This window comes from Eucyclogobius newberryi, unplaced genomic scaffold (genome assembly GCF_026437365.1).
Source record: "Eucyclogobius newberryi isolate DKJ021-1_F unplaced genomic scaffold, fEucNew1.0.hap1 SCAF_4, whole genome shotgun sequence".
In the NCBI taxonomy this organism is placed as follows: domain Eukaryota; kingdom Metazoa; phylum Chordata; class Actinopteri; order Gobiiformes; family Gobiidae; genus Eucyclogobius; species Eucyclogobius newberryi.
The window spans coordinates 37,910,788-37,930,662 of record NW_027316056.1 but is presented as its reverse complement, the minus strand read 5'-3'; the positions used below and the strand labels follow the sequence as shown (position 1 = coordinate 37,930,662).

Here is a 19,875-nt window from a genome sequence, read left to right as displayed (position 1 = left end):
CTACAGCGTGTTAGATAACTGTGTTGCTACAGCGTGTTACTGCGTTCCTACAATGTGTTACTGCGTTGCTACATCGTGTGACTGCATTCTTACAGCGTTTTACTGCGTTCTTACAACGTGTTACTGCGTTCCTACAGCGTTTTACTGCGTTCCTATAGCGTGTGACTGCGTTCCTACAGCGTGTGACTGCGTTGCTACAGCGTGTTACTGCGTTCCTACAGTGTGTTACTGCGTTCCTACAGGGTGTTACTGTGTTCCTACAGCATGTTACTGCGTCCCTACAGCGTGTTACTGCGTTCCTACAGCGTGTTACTGCGTTCCTACAGTGTGTTACTGCGTTCCTACAGCGTGTCACTGCGTCCCTACAGCGTGTTACTGCCTTTCTACAGCGTGTTATTGCCTTCCTACAGCGTGTTACTACGTTTCTAGAGCATGTTACTGCGTCCCTACAGCGTGTTACTGCGTTCCTACAGCGTGTTACTGTGTTGCTACAGCGTGTTACTGCGTTCCTACAGCGTGTCGCTGCGTTGCTACAGCGTGTGACTGCGTTCTCACAGCGTTTTACTGCGTTCCTACAGCGTGTTACTGCGCTCCTACAGCGTGTTACTGCGTTCCTACAGCGTGTGACTGCGTTCCTACAGCGTGTTACTGCGTTCCTACAGCGTATTACTGCGTTCCTACAGCGTGTTACTGCATTCCTACAGCGTGTTACTGCGTTCCTTCAGCGTGTTACTGCGTTGCTACAGCGTGTTACTGCGTTTATACAGCGTTTAACTGTGTTCCTACAACGTGTTACTGCGTTACTACAGCGTGTTAGATTACTGCGTTGCTACAGCGTGTTACTGCGTTCCTACAGCGTATTACTGCGTTCCTACAGCGTGTTACTGCGTTGCTACAGCGTGTTACTGCGTTCCTACGTTCCTACTGCGTGTTACTGCGTTCTTACATAATTTTACTGTGTTCCTACAGCGAGTTACTGCGTTACTACAGCGTGTTAGATAACTGTGTTGCTACAGCGTGTTACTGCGTTCCTACAATGTGTTACTGCGTTGCTACATCGTGTGACTGCATTCTTACAGCGTTTTACTGCGTTCTTACAACGTGTTACTGCGTTCCTACAGCGTTTTACTGCGTTCCTATAGCGTGTGACTGCGTTCCTACAGCGTGTGACTGCGTTGCTACAGCGTGTTACTGCGTTCCTACAGTGTGTTACTGCGTTCCTACAGGGTGTTACTGTGTTCCTACAGCATGTTACTGCGTCCCTACAGCGTGTTACTGCGTTCCTACAGCGTGTTACTGTGTTGCTACAGCATGTTACTGCGTTCCTACAGCGTGTTACTGTGTTCCTACAGCGTGTTACTGTGTTCCTACAGCGTATTACTGCGTTCCTACAGCGTGTTACTGTGTTCCTACAGCGTGTTACCGCGTTCCTACAGTGTGTTACTGCGTTACTACAGCGTGTTACTGCGTTCCTACAGCGTATTACCGCGTTCCTTCAGCGTGTTACTGCGTCCCTACGTTCCTATTGCGTGTTACTGTGTTCCTACAGCGTGTTACCGCGTTCCTACAGCGTATTACTGCGTTCCTAAAGCGTGTTACTGCGTTGCTACAGCGTGTTACTGCGTCCCTACGTTCCTACTGCGTGTTTCTGCGTTCCTACAGGGTTTTACTGCGTTCCTATAGCGTCTGACTGCGTTCCTACAGCGTGTGACTGCGTTCCTACAGCGTGTTACTGCGTTACTACAGCGTGTTAGATTACTGCGTTGCTACAGCGTGTTACTGCGTTCCTACAGCGTGTTACTGCGTTCATACAGTGTGTTACTGCATTCTTACAGCGTGTTACTGCGTTACTACAGCCTGTTGGATTACTGCGTTGCTACAGCGTTTGACTGCGTTCTCACAGCGTTTTACTGCGTTCCTACAGCGTGTTACTGCGCTCCTACAGCGTGTTACTGCGTTCCTACAGCGTGTGACTGCGTTCCTACAGCGTGTGCCTGCGTTCCTACAGCGTGTGACTGCGTTCCTACAGCGTGTCACTGCGTTCCTACAGCGTGTCACTGAGTCCCTACAGCGTGTTACTGCGTTTCTACAGCGTTTTACTGCGTTTCTACAGCGTGTTACTGCGTTCCTACAGCGTGTTACTACGTTTCTAGAGCGTGTTACTGCGTTTCTACAGCGTGTTACTGCGTTCCTACAGCGTGTTACTGCGTTCCTACAGCGTGTTACTGTGTTGCTACAGCGTGTTACTGCATTGCTACAGCGTGGTACTGCGTTCCTACAGCGTGTTACTGGGTTCCTACAGTGTGTTACTGCGTTCCTACAGTGTGTTACTGCGTTCCTACAGCGTGTTACTGTGTTCCTACAGCGTGTGACTGCGTTGCTACAGCGTGTTACTGCGTTCCTACAGTGTGTTACTGCGTTCCTACAGGGTGTTACTGTGTTCCTACAGCATGTTACTGCGTCCCTACAGCGTGTTACTGCGTTCCTACAGCGTGTTACTGCGTTCCTACAGTGTGTTACTGCGTTCCTACAGCGTGTCACTGCGTCCCTACAGCGTGTTACTGCCTTTCTACAGCGTGTTATTGCCTTCCTACAGCGTGTTACTACGTTTCTAGAGCATGTTACTGCGTCCCTACAGCGTGTTACTGCGTTCCTACAGCGTGTTACTGTGTTGCTACAGCGTGTTACTGCGTTCCTACAGCGTGTCGCTGCGTTGCTACAGCGTGTGACTGCGTTCTCACAGCGTTTTACTGCGTTCCTACAGCGTGTTACTGCGCTCCTACAGCGTGTTACTGCGTTCCTACAGCGTGTGACTGCGTTCCTACAGCGTGTTACTGCGTTCCTACAGCGTATTACTGCGTTCCTACAGCGTGTTACTGCATTCCTACAGCGTGTTACTGCGTTCCTTCAGCGTGTTACTGCGTTGCTACAGCGTGTTACTGCGTTTATACAGCGTTTAACTGTGTTCCTACAACGTGTTACTGCGTTACTACAGCGTGTTAGATTACTGCGTTGCTACAGCGTGTTACTGCGTTCCTACAGCGTATTACTGCGTTCCTACAGCGTGTTACTGCGTTGCTACAGCGTGTTACTGCGTTCCTACGTTCCTACTGCGTGTTACTGCGTTCTTACATAATTTTACTGTGTTCCTACAGCGAGTTACTGCGTTACTACAGCGTGTTAGATAACTGCGTTGCTACAGCGTGTTACTGCGTTCCTACAATGTGTTACTGCGTTGCTACATCGTGTGACTGCATTCTTACAGCGTTTTACTGCGTTCTTACAACGTGTTACTGCGTTCCTACAGCGTTTTACTGCGTTCCTATAGCGTGTGACTGCGTTCCTACAGCGTGTGACTGCGTTGCTACAGCGTGTTACTGCGTTCCTACAGTGTGTTACTGCGTTCCTACAGGGTGTTACTGTGTTCCTACAGCATGTTACTGCGTCCCTACAGCGTGTTACTGCGTTCCTACAGCGTGTTACTGTGTTGCTACAGCATGTTACTGCGTTCCTACAGCGTGTTACTGTGTTCCTACAGCGTGTTACTGTGTTCCTACAGCGTATTACTGCGTTCCTACAGCGTGTTACTGTGTTCCTACAGCGTGTTACCGCGTTCCTACAGTGTGTTACTGCGTTACTACAGCGTGTTACTGCGTTCCTACAGCGTATTACCGCGTTCCTTCAGCGTGTTACTGCGTCCCTACGTTCCTATTGCGTGTTACTGTGTTCCTACAGCGTGTTACCGCGTTCCTACAGCGTATTACTGCGTTCCTAAAGCGTGTTACTGCGTTGCTACAGCGTGTTACTGCGTCCCTACGTTCCTACTGCGTGTTTCTGCGTTCCTACAGGGTTTTACTGCGTTCCTATAGCGTCTGACTGCGTTCCTACAGCGTGTGACTGCGTTCCTACAGCGTGTTACTGCGTTACTACAGCGTGTTAGATTACTGCGTTGCTACAGCGTGTTACTGCGTTCCTACAGCGTGTTACTGCGTTCATACAGTGTGTTACTGCGTTCTTACAGCGTGTTACTGCGTTACTACAGCCTGTTGGATTACTGCGTTGCTACAGCGTGTGACTGCGTTCTCACAGCGTTTTACTGCGTTCCTACAGCGTGTTACTGCGCTCCTACAGCGTGTGACTGCGTTCCTACAGCGTGTGACTGCGTTCCTACAGCGTGTGCCTGCGTTCCTACAGCGTGTGACTGCGTTCCTACAGCGTGTCACTGCGTTCCTACAGCGTGTCACTGAGTCCCTACAGCGTGTTACTGCGTTTCTACAGCGTTTTACTGCGTTTCTACAGCGTGTTACTGCGTTCCTACAGCGTGTTACTACGTTTCTAGAGCGTGTTACTGCGTTTCTACAGCGTGTTACTGCGTTCCTACAGCGTGTTACTGCGTTCCTACAGCGTGTTACTGTGTTGCTACAGCGTGTTACTGCATTGCTACAGCGTGGTACTGCGTTCCTACAGCGTGTTACTGGGTTCCTACAGTGTGTTACTGCGTTCCTACAGCGTGTTACTGTGTTCCTACAGCGTGTTACTGCGTTACTACAGCGTGTTAGATTACTGCGTTGCTACAGCGTGTTACTGCGTTCCTACAGCGTGTTACTGCGTTCATACAGTGTGTTACTGCGTTCTTACAGCGTGTTACTGCGTTACTACAGCCTGTTGGATTACTGCGTTGCTACAGCGTGTGACTGCGTTCTTACAGCGTTTTACTGCGTTCCTACAGCGTGTTACTGCGTTCCTACAGCGTGTTACTGCGTTCCTACAGCGTGTGACTGCGTTCCTACAGCGTGTGCCTGCGTTCCTACAGCGTGTGACTGCGTTCCTACAGCGTGTGACTGCGTTCCTACAGCGTGTCACTGCGTTCCTACAGCGTGTCACTGAGTCCCTACAGCGTGTTACTGCGTTTCTACAGCGTGTTACTGCGTTTCTACAGCGTGTTACTGCGTTCCTACAGCGTGTTACTACGTTTCTACAGCGTGTTACTGCGTTTCTACAGCGTGTTACTGCGTTCCTACAGCGTGTTACTGCGTTCCTACAGCGTGTTACTGTGTTGCTACAGCGTGTTACTGCATTGCTACAGCGTGGTACTGCGTTCCTACAGCGTGTTACCGCGATCCTACAGCGTGTTACTGTGTTCCTACAGTGTGTTACTGCGTTACTACAGCGTGTTAGATTACTGCGTTGCTACAGCGTGTTACTGCGTTCCTACAGCGTGTTACTGCGTTCCTACAGCGTGTTACTGCGTTCCTACAGCGTGTCACTGCGTCCCTACAGCGTGTTACTGCCTTTCTACAGCGTGTTATTGCCTTCCTACAGCGTGTTACTACGTTTCTACAGCATGTTACTGCGTCCCTACAGCGTGTTACTGCGTTCCTACAGCGTGTTACTGTGTTGCTACAGCATGTTACTGCGTTCCTACAGCGTGTCGCTGCGTTGCTACAGCGTGTTACTGTGTTTCTACAGCGTATTACTGCGTTCCTACAGCATGTTACTATGTTTCTACAGCGTGTTACCGCGTTCCTACAGTGTGTTACTGCGTTCCTACAGCGTGTTACTGCGTTCCTACAGCGTATTACTGCGTTCCTACAGCGTGTTACTGCATTCCTACAGCGTGTTACTGCGTTCCTTCAGCGTGTTACTGCGTTGCTACAGTGTGTTACTGCGTTTATACAGCGTTTAACTGTGTTCCTACAACGTGTTACTGCGTTACTACAGCGTGTTAGATTACTGCGTTGCTACAGCGTGTTACTGCGTTCCTACAGCGTATTACTGCGTTCCTACAGCGTGTTACTGCGTTGCTACAGCGTGTTACTGCGTTCCTACGTTCCTACTGCGTGTTACTGCGTTCTTACAGCATTTTACTGTGTTCCTACAGCGAGTTACTGCGTTACTACAGCGTGTTAGATAACTGTGTTGCTACAGCGTGTTACTGCGTTCCTACAATGTGTTACTGCGTTGCTACATCGTGTGACTGCATTCTTACAGCGTTTTACTGCGTTCTTACAACGTGTTACTGCGTTCCTACAGCGTTTTACTGCGTTCCTATAGCGTGTGACTGCGTTCCTACAGCGTGTGACTGCGTTGCTACAGCGTGTTACTGCGTTCCTACAGTGTGTTACTGCGTTCCTACAGGGTGTTACTGTGTTCCTACAGCATGTTACTGCGTCCCTACAGCGTGTTACTGCGTTCCTACAGCGTGTTACTGCGTTGCTACAGCATGTTACTGCGTTCCTACAGCGTGTTACTGTGTTCCTACAGCGTATTACTGCGTTCCTACAGCGTGTTACTGTGTTCCTACAGCGTGTTACCGCGTTCCTACAGTGTGTTACTGCGTTCCTACAGCGTGTTACTGCGTCCCTACGTTCCTATTGCGAGTTACTGTGTTCCTACAGCGTGTTACCGCGTTCCTACAGCGTATTACTGCGTTCCTAAAGCGTGTTACTGCATTGCTACAGCGTGTTACTGCGTCCCTACGTTCCTACTGCGTGTTTCTGCGTTCCTACAGCGTTTTACTGCGTTCCTATAGCGTCTGACTGCGTTCCTACAGCGTGTGACTGCGTTGCTACAGCGTGTTACTGCGTTCCTACAGCGTGTTACTGCGTTCATACAGTGTGTTACTGCGTTCTTACAGCGTGTTACTGCGTTACTACAGCCTGTTGGATTACTGCGTTGCTACAGCGTGTGACTGCGTTCTTACAGCGTTTTACTGCGTTCCTACAGCGTGTTACTGCGTTCCTACAGCGTGTTACTGCGTTCCTACAGCGTGTGACTGCGTTCCTACAGCGTGTGCCTGCGTTCCTACAGCGTGTGACTGCGTTCCTACAGCGTGTCACTGCGTTCCTACAGCGTGTCACTGAGTCCCTACAGCGTGTTACTGCGTTTCTACAGCGTGTTACTGCGTTTCTACAGCGTGTTACTGCGTTTCTACAGCGTGTTACTGCGTTCCTACAGCGTGTTACTACGTTTCTACAGCGTGTTACTGCGTTTCTACAGCGTGTTACTGCGTTCCTACAGCGTGTTACTGCGTTCCTACAGCGTGTTACTGCGTTCCTACAGCGTGTTACTGTGTTGCTACAGCGTGTTACTGCATTGCTACAGCGTGGTACTGCGTTCCTACAGCGTGTTACCGCGTTCCTACAGCGTGTTACTGTGTTCCTACAGCGTGTTACTGCGTTTCTACAGCGTGTGACTGCGTTCCTTCAGCGTGTTACTGCGTTGCTACAGCGTGTTACTGCATTCCTACAGCTTATTACTGCGTTCCTACGTTCCTACTGCGTGTCTACAGCGTGTTACTGCGTTCCTACGTTCTTACAGCGTTTTACTGTGTTCCTACAGCGAGTTACTGCGTTACTACAGCGTATTACTGCGTTCCTACGTTCCTACAGTGAGTTACTGCGTTACTACAGCGTGTTAGATTACTGCGTTGCTACAACGTGTTACTGCGTTCCTACAGCGTGTTACTGCGTTCCTACAGTGTTTTACTGCGTTGCTACAGCTTGTGACTGCGTTCTTACAGCGTTTTAGTGCGTTCCTACAGCGTGTCACTGCGTTCCTACAGCGTGTCACTGCGTTGCTACAGCGTGTCACTGCGTTGCTACAGCGTGTTACTGTGTTCCTACAGCGTGTTGCTGCGTTCCCACAGCGTATTACTGCGTTCCTACAGTGTGTTACTGCGTTTCTACAGCGTGTTACTGCGTTCCTACAGCGTGTTACTACGTTACTACAGCGTGTTACTGCGTTCCTACAGCGTGTTACTACGTTACTACAGCGTGTTACTGCGTTCCTACAGCGTGTTACTACGTTACTACAGCGTGTTACTGCGTTGCTACAGCATGTTACTGATTTCCTACGTTCCTACTGTATGTTACTGCGTTCCTACAGCGTGTTACTGCGTTCCTACAGCGTGTCACTGTGTTCCTACAGCGTGTCACTGTGTTCCTACAGCGTGTTACTGCGTTCCTACAGCGTGTTACTGCGTTCCTACAGCGTGTTACTGTGTTCCTACAGCGTGTCACTGCGTTCCTACAGCCTGTCACTGCGTCCCTACAACTTGTTACTGCGTTCCTACAGCGTGTTACTGCGTTTCTACAGCGTGTTACTGCGTTCCTACAGCAAGTTAATGCTTTTCTACAGCGTGTTACTGCGTCCCTACAGCGTGTTACTGCATTGCTACAGCGTGTTACTGCGTTCCTACAGCGTGTCACTGCGTTGCTACAGCGTGTTACTGTGTTCCTACAGCGTATTACTGCGTTGCTACAGCGTGTTACTGCGTTCCTACAGCGTGTTACTGCTATCCTACAGCGTGTTACTGCGTTCCTACAGCGTGTTACTGCGTTCCTACAGCGTGTTACTGCGTTGCTACAGCATGTTACTGCGTTCCTATGTTCCTACTGTATGTTACAGTGTTCCTACAGCGTGTTACTGCGTTACTACAGCGTGTTACTGCGTTCCTACAGCGTGTTACTGTGTTCCTACAGCGTGTCACTGCGTTCCTACAGCCTGTCACTGCGTCCCTACAACTTGTTACTGCGTTCCTACAGCGTGTTACTGCGTTTCTACAGCGTGTTACTGCGTTCCTACAGCGTGTTAATGCTTTTCTACAGCGTGTTACTGCGTCCCTACAGCGTGTTACTGCGTTGCTACAGCGTGTTACTGCGTTCCTACAGCGTGTCACTGCGTTGCTACAGCGTGTTACTGTGTTCCTACAGCGTATTACTGCGTTGCTACAGCGTGTCACTGTGTTCCTACAGCGTATTACTGCGTTGCTACAGCGTGTCACTGCGTTACTACAGCGTGTTACTGCGTTCCTACAGCGTGTTACTGCGTTCCTACAGCGTGTTACTGTGTTCCTACAGCGTGTCACTGCGTTCCTACAGCCTGTCACTGCGTCCCTACAACTTGTTACTGCGTTCCTACAGCGTGTTACTGCGTTTCTACAGCGTGTTACTGCGTTCCTACAGCGTGTTAATGCTTTTCTACAGCGTGTTACTGCGTCCCTACAGCGTGTTACTGCGTTGCTACAGCGTGTTACTGCGTTCCTACAGCGTGTTACTGCGTTCCTACAGCGTGTCACTGCGTTGCTACAGCGTGTTACTGTGTTCCTACAGCGTATTACTGCGTTGCTACAGCGTGTCACTGTGTTCCTACAGCGTGTTACTGCGATCCTACAGCGTGTTACTGCGTTTCTACAGCGTGTTACTGCGTTCCTACAGCGTGTTAATGCTTTTCTACAGCGTGTTACTGCGTCCCTACAGCGTGTTACTGCGTTGCTACAGCGTGTTACTGCGTTCCTACAGCGTGTCACTGCGTTGCTACAGCGTGTTACTGTGTTCCTACAGCGTATTACTGCGTTGCTACAGCGTGTCACTGTGTTCCTACAGCGTGTTACTGCGATCCTACAGCGTGTTACTGCCTTCCTACAGCGTGTTACTGTGTTCCTACAGCGTGTCACTGTGTTCCTACAGCGTGTTACTGCGATCCTACAGCGTGTTACTGTGTTCCTACAGCGTGTTACTGCGTTCCTACAGCGTGTTACTGCGTTCCTACAGCGTGTTACTTGCTGCAGATAAACGCCGCACACCAGGAAGTGAAGCAGAGCAATTTGGAAATAAATGTTTAATTCAATAACGCGAGAACGAGCTTGACATTCTCTCAAAGTTCTCGTGGTAAGTTGGTCGGGAGCAGGAGGGATGGATTTGCTTCGTCCCTCGCGGCCTCCAAACAGCGACTCCTGATTATAATTAGCGCTGGATGATATTTGCCGCGCCCAAATGCTCCCGGCCCCGCCTCTGTCCCTCCGAGCGATGCCGTCTGCAGCAGGCGTCCTCTCGGAGCCTCCTGAGCCTCCCGCCAGGTCCTGCTCCCCGGCGCCTGCCGCCGCCACGCCCACTCGTTCTGATAATGCGCCCGTCTCAAAGCGAACAACGAGACGTTTGAGGAGCTCAGGAGGAGGAGCCAAGGAAGAGGAGCTGCTGAGGAGGAGCTGCTGAGGAGGAGGAGCTGCTGAGGAGGAGGAGCCAAGGAAGAGGAGCTGCTGAGGAGGCGCTGCTGAGGAGGAGGAGCTGCTGAGGAGGAGGAGCTGCTTTTCCCGCATAAGCGCTGGTTCTGTGCATTGAATTAGATAAAATGTCTTTATCGTAAATACTAGTTTAACGCATGGGCGTGCGGTCGGGGCGTGTGGTCAGTGTGTGGGGTCAGTGTGGTCAGGGCGTGAAGTCAGGGCGTGTGGTCAGGGCGTGGGGTTAGTGCGTGTGGTCAGGGCGTGTGGTCAGGGCTTGTGGTCAGGGCGTGGGGTCAGTGTGGTTAGGGTGTGAAGTCAGGGCGTGTGGTCAGGGCGTGGGGTTAGTGCGTGTGGTCAGGGCGTGTGGTCAGGGCTTGTGGTCAGGGCGTGGGGTCAGTGTGGTCAGGGTGTGAAGTCAGGGCGTGTGGTCAGTGCGTGGGGTCAGTGTGGTCAGGGTGTGAAGTCAGAGCGTGCGGTCAGGGCGTGTGGTCAGGGTGGTCAGGGCGTGTCGTCAGGGCGTGAAGTCAGGGCGTGTGGTCAGGGCGTAGGGTCAGTGTGGTCAGGGTGTGAAGTCAGGGCGTGTGATCAGGGCGTGGGGTCAGGGCATGTGGTCAGGGTGGTCAGGGCGTGTCGTCAGTGTGGTCAGGGCGTGTCGTCAGTGTGGTCAGGGCGTGCGGTCAGTGTGGTCAGGGCGTGAGAGAGCATGTGGTTCTGTCCCTCAGACAGTGCGATCGCAGTGAAGATCAAGATGTCATTTTAACAGATTTAATTTGATAAAAATAATTTGCATAATTGTCTTTCCTGATGACTTTCTTTTGAAGCATCATCCAAGAGTCATTTTCAATCTGTGGATCTCGTCTGATCTCTTTGTTAGAACTGTTTTAAGTTTCAAACCATGTCTTTAGTATCGTGACTTTTCTTTTTATTGAAGCTTGTGAAATCAGCAAACAAAATGCAATGTAGATGTTTTTAAGTCCTTACAGAAAACACTTAGGGCCCCAGTACAGAGCCTTGGGGAACACCTCACAACCGCCGCACGAAACCACGCTAAAGTTGGTCGTTGCCGTGGCATTACGCGCCCTGACGTCCCCTGAACTGACCCTCTGTGCGTGTGTTTGTGTGTTTCAGTTTCGTGCGCTGGGACATGCAGAGCGTGGTCACCCTGGACGCTGTGGACGGCGACCCCAACTCCAAGTCCCACATCGCCCTCAAGAGGATCCAGAGTCCGGTCATCCTGCTCTACTGCTCCAAGGACGAGGCCATGTGAGTGACGCCTTCTGATTGGACGGGACAGTCGCCAAATACTGTCCGAACACAAACGCCTGTGAGATCTTTAGTCCCGCCCCCGTCCCCACAACGCCGCTGTGAGATCTTTAGTCCCGCCCCCGTCCCCCACAACGCCGCTGTGAGATCTTTAGTCCCGCCCCCGTCCCCCACAACGCCGTGCTTCTGTTTCCCCTCCGTCTTCAGAGCTAAACGGCTTTCGCTGAATCTCAGTTTGATTAACCACCGAGCTTCTTTGGTGTTTCGTCTCTTCTTGACACGAGGTCGTCGATAAACGGCGCTCGTCTTTAGGTGTTTTGTAGCCGAGCGGCGGCGTTCGTATTCTTCTGACGAGCGAAGAGGGAAAAGTGTGTTTGTTCAGCGCGCTTTGATCGTGCGATAAAGACGACGTCTGGTCAACGCGACTGAACGAAGGGAACGCATCAGAGCTGAACGAGCGTGAAACCTGACAACGCTGCAGGTTTAAGGAGTTAAACCAGGAACAGGCCAAGGATTTAATGTATTTCATGAATATTTACGTATTTAATTGAGCTGAAAATGATTCTATCGATTAAGATGGTTTCCAGTCTTTGTCGATATTTTCTAGTATTTTAAAACAAAACAGAAACATGCACTTTTTTCTGTTTAAAGTTTCTGTTGCAAGTGGATTCTTTTAATAACGATTTTTCAAAAGTTTTTAAAACATTTTTTTTATACAAACAGATACAAAAAACAGACAGAAAATAATAATATAAATTATACAAAATTATGTATATAAAAAATAATAATGATAGCAATGAAGCCTGCGTAAATTCAGCCTGGAAGACCTAACTCCTTCCTACATCAAGGCCACCATGGAAGGACCCCTCTCCCCAGCGCCATCATCGCACTCAAGCGGGCGTCCGCCTGTCCGTCTGTGAGAGTCATATCCCTCCTTCCGCATTGGACTCTCCCAGGTTTCTGCGCTTATCCCAAAGAGGTTATGCAGTTTTTCCTGGCCAAAGAAGGAGGGTGAAAGGTCAGGGGGCGTCTGTACCATGGCCCTCGCACCTGCTCCTCATCCCCAATCAACGCTCCCAGTGACTCCTCCCTGCTCCCAATCAGCACCAGGCGGTGGCATTTAAGCCCTCAGGCTGATGGCTCGGCCGCTCAAACCGTACTGCGACCCACCACCTCCCCAGCTCCTCCTCTACATTCCCCTCATCCTCTACCTCCTCTCCACATCTACCACCACCAGTCTCCAGGCTCCGGGGGAGACATCTAATACAAATAGATCATGGAGTGCCCATGATTGCAACGTCTTCCGCCGGGGTCTGAGCGCCAAATAACTCGCAAATAAAGCTGCTAAACAGTCCATTCTCGTGGTCTCTTTGTCTCTCCAGGGTGAAATGGTAATGATAGTAATAAATTATAACACTAACATTACTCTAATAATAAAACACAAATAAAATTACGGATTCAATGAAATAAAACTAATTTAGCTGCAGATTGAACAAAGCTGTTGTTGATCCAAAAACCAAACACAAAAAATAAAGAAAAGAAGAAAAATAAATCAAATCTAGATGGCCAATTCAGAGTTGCCAATCTTACCTCACACATGCATGTCTTTGGACTGTGGGAGGAGCCAGAGAACCTCGGGAAAACCCAGGGTAACACGGGGAGAACATGCAGACTCCACCCAGAGAGATCATGTGATGTTGGTCTGGTTGAATTGAAACCGTGAAAATTCTTAATATTCTGAGTGTGTTTGGCCGATTGCTCCTCTTTGTCTCATTTGGCTCCTGCATTTGCCGGACAGGTACATCTTGGAGGAGGCGCGCTCCCTGGGCCTGGTCGGAGCCGGTTACATCTGGATCGTGTCCAGTCTGACCACTGGCAACCCCGACTTCACCCCCGAGGTAGGCGCCATATGCCGAGACAGTCTGCCCACTCATTTTATCTCCACGACAAATAACAGATAACTGCACGTGGACGCTGCGTTTAGAGCGATGGCAAACTGACACGAGGCGGTCCTGACCAGTAACTGACACTCCTGACCAGTAACTGACACTCCTGACCAGTCTGGATACCGTTTATTTGGGATAAAGGCATTTTAATGTTCTTTTTTTAAGTAAGAATCAGCTCACAGGGGAGTTTTTACACACATCCAGGAGCCTTCGACGGCGATACGACCAATTACCTTAATACTTCTGCGATGAATTGGCTAACCCTTGCATTAGCCTGGATAAGAACAAATTAAGATTTTATTTCACGTCTTTGTCTGGCAGTGCGTTCTCTCTCTCGCTCGTGCAAATCCCCTCGACTACGCCGGTGTTAATAATAGAAGACGGTATCAAAGAGGGAAAAACAACAACTTTGTGTCAGCGATATCCAGTTTCTTTTGATGGAACAACTAAAATGACCATAAAAACAGCGTTCCCGGTCCAAACGTGGCGGAAGTGAAACTTTTAATCCCCCAAAACTCGAGCTGCTCACAAAGACTCCAGATTTAAATGTGGGAAAAGTGCTGCGTAAATGAGTTATTGAGTTGTTTTCTCACCGTACCCTAGACTTTCTCCAAAACAAATGCACAGAACGGGCTTTATTACTGTATATTAGCGGCGTGAGAGTCTATTTATTCATTTTAAATAACTTCACGCTCTTCTAAAAGCTGTTTTTGTATTATTTTGTTCCTGCTTTTGGTTCGTTAAAAGCACATTCGCGGCTGAGTGACGGGCGCGCGGATGTTTTCCCCGGTTCGTCGGAAAGTTTGGATTGGTCTTTTGTTATTTTCCATTTCGAGAGTTAGCGTCAGTTAGCGCCGGTTAGCTTCAGTTAAAAGGCGGACACTTACGCGAGCTTTACCGCACGGACCAGTGTCAATAAATGAATGAATGAATGAATAAATAAAGAGTCCGGGGAGCAGAGTGTTTCACAGGACAGGTTTGACGGACGCATGAAGGAGTTTGAGCAGACAGCGCTGCCAGAGTCTGTACGAGCGGGTCAAAAGTGGGTCAGACAGAGAGCAGACAGTGGCACGGGGTGCAAAAAAGGGGTTGGCGGTTGAATTCTCGCGGTTTAGTGACCATCGCTGGGCAAGACACGTCGCCCGAATTACCCAAATCGCCCAAAGAACGATCACGTGCTGTAGATGCGGTTAAACTAGAACCACGTTTCGACTGGTTCACTTTAGAGCGCTGTTAATGCGGCGCCGTGTGAGTTAAATCCAAACCGTACCCGAATTATACTTTCAATCGTGATGCCAAGCTCAGCGGTTCGTTTGTGTCGCTGTGGGACGTGGCTAAAGCTAGCGTAAACGAGAAGCTACTTTCGGCTCGTTCTCAGTTTTCTCTGCATTTGTTTCATTTCTCTGCATTTTAAACTCTCTTTAGCTAACGGGTGATTGGATCTGGGTCATTTACATACATTACGCACTAGACATACTCTGTCCAAAAACAAAGACAGTAGAAGAGAGGACCTGCTGGATTTGTTTAGTTGAATCCAGGTGGCGACAGCGTATCAGGGGAATTAAGGCGACAAACACGAAACAGCTGATGCTAATGTGCGCTAGCTTTGTTTTGCTAAGCACGCCTCTTCAACATTTACAGTTACCGTCGCTGCAGAAACAACAGTTCATCCCAGCATTTGCAAAAAAGATATATGTCGAGACCAACTGCGGGATGAAAGCACCTTTAGCTTGTCTTGCGTCATTTTGTGCAAAGCATTTGTCGCTGCAAATACAGGCTCCTGAGTGGGTCCTGTGAAATTAAATGATTATACGGAGTGACAGGTTAGACGAAATGTTTCGTTAAAATGTACTAAACATAAGTTCGTTTAAGATTTTCCCAAAAAATCGTACCTAGTTTGCCCTCGTTTGACTTCCTGGTTGAACACGTGACATAAAAAAGGGGACGTGACATTCAATGCTAAAGCTATCGCTCACCCGCCTTCAAGCTAGCTAGTCTCCCTGCAGCCCGCGCACTGTATTTTCTGTACAGTTTGTAAGTGCTGTACCTGATTTTTCACCGTATTCAAAAATAAAGGAGAATAAAACTGTAGTAGAACTAAAGACTTTGCAGCGGTGCAAAATGATTCCTCACTTTCTCACATGTTCTGAGCGTCGTGCTCAGTGAAGCTAAGAGCGCACGCCCCGGTTTGTGGAGAGTAAACGGCTCTGATTGGCTTCACCGTGGGAGATAGAGAACAGTTTTGATCCCGTCTCTGGATGTGACATGAGTAGACGTATTTTATATCGTTGGCCAAAGCTTAAGTCCAACTTACACAACAGACAATGAATGACAAACTTTGGGCTGTCAATTGTATCGTGTTATAATCGCGTTGATGCAAAATCACTTCGACAGCGTATTTGGGCTTCAGCGTAATCCGACTTAAACACATGCACAGCTATAATCATGTTTAAAATGTTGTTAAATGACAGAGCTCGATAGGTAGGTAGCTTCATTCGTCCTCGACAGGTAAAAATCGCCGCTACTTTCTGTCATTTTCACAAACCGCCTCACGACTCATGCAAAACTTGGTCATTTTCACGTATTCTCCTACCGCTCAATTAACCGTGTACATTTGCCTCCCCCGGGCTCAGATGTTCCCTCTGGGCATGATCTCGGTGTCCTACGACGACTGGGAGTACCCGCTGGAGTCCCGGGTGAGAGACGGCGTGGACATCATCTCCTCCGCTGCCAGCGCCATGCTCAGGGAGAAGGGAGAGCTGCCCGAGGCCCAGAGCAGCTGCTACAGCACGGCGTCCGACCGAAGCCCGGGGAAACTGCCCCCCAGCGCCCTCCGCAGGTCAGTGTGGAACCAGCGTGTCGTTGTGTCGTCGAGGGTTTTGTAATTAAGAATAAATCGGCATTACAATCGGTGTAAGTTGAGCAATATTTGATGAGAACATGTTTAGCTCGTATCTTTGACGTCGTTCTCGCTAATCCTGTTCACGAGGTCCTCTTCTCTGCTCTTTCTCTGAGCCTTACAAAAACATATACAAGTGTGTGTGTGTGGGTGTGTGTGTGTGTGTGTGTGTGTGTCTGAGAGCATGTGTGTGTGTGTGTGTGTGTGTGTGTCTGTGTGTGTGTGTGTGTGTCTGTGTGTGTGTGTTTGTGTGTGTGTGTGTGTGTGTGTTTGTGTGTGTGTGTGTGTGTGTGTCTGAGAGCATGTGTGTGTGTGTGTGTGTGTGTGTGTGTGTGTGTGTGTCTGTGTGTGTGTGTGTGTGTGTCTGTGTGTGTGTGTGTGTGTGTGTGTCTGAGAGCATGTGTGTGTGTGTGTGTGTGTGTGTGTCTGTGTGTGTGTGTGTGTCTGTGTGTGTGTGTTTGTGTGTGTGTGTGTGTGTGTGTGTTTGTGTGTGTGTGTGTGTGTGTGTGTGTCTGAGAGCATGTGTGTGTGTGTGTGTGTGTGTCTGTGTGTGTGTGTGTGTCTGTGTGTGTGTGTGTGTGTGTTTGTGTTTGTGTGTGTGTGTGTGTGTTTGTGTGTGTGTGTGTGTGTGTGTCTGAGAGCATGTGTGTGTGTGTGTGTGTGTGTGTGTGTGTGTGTGTGTGTCTGAGAGCGTGTGTGTGTGTGTGTGTGTGTGTGGGTGTGTGTGTGTGTGTGTGGGTGTGTGTGTGTGTGTGTGTGTGTGTGTGGGTGGGTGGGTGTGTGTGTGTGTGGGTGTGTGTGTGTGTGTGTGTGTGTCTGAGAGCGTGTGTGTGTGTGTGTGTGTGGGTGGGTGGGTGTGTGTGTGGGTGTGTGTGTGTGTGTGTGTGTGTGTCTGAGAGCGTGTGTGTGTGTGTGTGTGTGTGTGTGTGTGTGTGTGTGTGCGTGCGTGTGTGCGTGTGTGCGTGCGTGCGTGTGTGCGTGTGTGCGTGCGTGCGTGCGTGCGTGCGTGCGTGCGTGTGTGTGTGTGTTAGACTGCAGGAATGTAACATATGCGTGTGATACTGTCACATCATTCTCTGTATTTGTTGCGATATTTTTTTACAAAAAGGCAGGAAAAATCACTCTCGTATTGTGTCAAATTAAGATATCAAAGGTTCTTCGCAGCAATTATTTCATACGTATTTTTCGATGTATATTTGAGTCGTTCCATAATCCCATTAGCATCTCGATCCAGAGGGTGTTTGAGAGAAGCCGAACGAGCCAAAGACAAACACGGTGAAACATTCATTTCCTCGTTTCAGGAAAAACAAAATAACAGAGCGGGACGTCATCGCCGCGGCAACAGTTTGTTTACAGCGGGATTTCAGTTTCTCTTGCATTTCTCGTGGACATATGCAGCTTTTACTGTGTGAAGAACGAGAGAGGATGAGAGGAGAAGGAGGAAGCAGAGGATGAGAAGGAGAGAGAGAGGAGGATGAGAAGGATGAGAGAGGAGGATGAGAAGGATGAGAGAGGAGGATGAGAAGGATGAGAAGGAGAGAGAGGAGGATGAGAAGGATGAGAGAGGAGGATGAGAAGGATGAGAAGGAGAGAGAGGAGGATGAGAGGAGGATGAGAGGGGAGGATGAGAGGAGGGTGAGAGGAGGATGAGAGGTGAGAGAGGGGGGTGAGAAGGGGAGAGCAGAGATGAGAGGAGGATGAGAAGGAGAGAGAGGAGGATGACAGGAGGAAAGGGAGAGGAGCAGAGGATGAGAAGGAGAGAGCAGATGATGAGATGAGGATGAGAAGGAGAAAGGGTGAGAAGGAGAGAGAGGAGGATGAGAGGAGAGAGAGGAGGATGAGAAGGAGAGAGAGGAGGATGAGAAGGGGAGAGTCGATGATGAGAGTAGGAGGAAAAGGAGAGAGAGGAGGATGAGAGGAGAAGGAGGAACCAGAGGGTGAGAGGAGGATTAGAAGGGGAGAGCAAGAGGGTGAGAGGAGGATGAGAGGAGGATGAGAGGAGGATGCACCGGTCACATGACATCATAAACGTCTGCTGCGTTGAACACATTGAACACGCTCTCTCGTCCGCTCTGAACACGTCGCCCTCTGAACACGTCGCCCTCTGAACACGTCGCCCTCTGAACACGTCGCCCTCTGAACACGTCGCCCTCTGAACACGTCGCCCTCTGAACACGTCGCCTTCTGAACACGTCGCCCTCTGAACACGTCGCCCTCTGAACACGTCGCCCTCTGAACACGTCGCCCTCTGAAGACATCGCCCTCTGAACACGTCGCCCTCTGAACACATCGCCCTCTGAACACGTCGCCCTCTGAACACGTCGCCCTCTGAACACGTCGCCCTCTGAACACGTCGCCCTCTGAACACGTCGCCCTCTGAACACATCGCCCTCTGAACACGTCGCCCTCTGAACACGTCGCCCTCTGAACACGTCGCCTTCTGAGCACGTCGCCCTCTGAACACGTCGCCCTCTGAACACGTCGCCCTCTGAAGACATCGCCCTCTGAACACGTCGCCCTCTGAACACGTCGCCTTCTGAGCACGTCGCCCTCTGAACACGTCGCCCTCTGAACACGTCGCCCTCTGTGCTCATCGCCCTCTGAACACGTCGCCCTCTGAACACGTCGCCCTCTGAACACGTCGCCTTCTGAGCACGTCGCCCTCTGAACACGTCGCCCTCTGAACACGTCGCCCTCTGAAGACATCGCCCTCTGAACACGTCGCCCTCTGAACACGTCGCCCTCTGAACACGTCGCCCTCTGAACACGTCGCCCTCTGAACACGTCGCCCTCTGAACACGTCGCTCTCTGAACACGTCGCCCTCTGAACTCGTCGCCCTCTGAACACGTCGCTCTCTGAACACGTCGCCCTCTGAACACGTCGCCCTCTGAACACGTCGCCCTCTGAACACGTCGCCCTCTGAACACGTCGCCCTCTGAACACGTCGCCCTCTGAACACGTCGCCCTCTGAACTCGTCGCCCTCTAAACACGTCGCCCTCTGAACACGTCGCCCTCTGAACACGTCGCCCTCTGAACACGTCGCCCTCTGAACACGTCGCCCTCTGAACACGTCGCCCTCTGAACACGTCGCCCTCTGAACACGTCGCCCTCTGAACACGTCGCCCTCTGAACACGTCGCCCTCTGAACACGTCGCCCTCTGAACACGTCGCCCTCTGAACACGTCGCCCTCTGAACACGTCGCCCTCTGAACACGTCGCCCTCTGAACACGTCGCCCTCTGAACACGTCGCCCTCTGAACACGTCGCCCTCTGACCACGTCGCCCTCTGTGCTCGTCGCCCTCGTTATTATGATCGACAAATGAGACGAAGCAAAGGCCGTTATAACCGACAAACTGAAATCTGTTTTAAGATTGAACCAATCTATTCAATATCCTCACATTAAGTGGGGCAGAAAGGGTCGTTTTGTTTTGACGGACGAAGAACGGGAAACGTTTGGAAAGATTTCTGTTGGAAAAATGTGACTAAAGGTGAAAAGGCCGTCACAAGAAAAGAAGAAAAAAAAGGAAGACATAAATTGCGCAGACGATCAAGGACTGGACCAGTATCATAACCACACACAAAAATCATATTTGGACTCATGAATTTGACCAATATTGAACTAAATGTGACTTTTTATTTATTTATTTTGCCTTTTTTTATTTTTTCCCCCCAATTAGTTCCCTCTGGTCTTGTTTTAAGTACTTCATTACTATTATATTATAAATAATAGTAATAATGAAACCTTTATTCTAACACAG

The 19,875-nt window shown here is 50.0% G+C and overlaps 1 protein-coding gene across 1 annotated transcript in view; it reads left to right on the top strand.

The window, feature by feature from the left end:
* Positions 1–19,875, top strand: part of LOC140377369 (glutamate receptor ionotropic, NMDA 2A-like) — a 427,148-nt gene that overhangs the window by 300,210 nt on the left and 107,063 nt on the right. Inside the window, exons 6-8 of the mRNA XM_072462756.1 lie at positions 11,135–11,269; positions 13,068–13,167; positions 15,849–16,054. Coding sequence (XP_072318857.1) covers positions 11,135–11,269; positions 13,068–13,167; positions 15,849–16,054 — 441 coding nt within the window. The remainder of the gene's footprint in view (positions 1–11,134; positions 11,270–13,067; positions 13,168–15,848; positions 16,055–19,875) is intronic.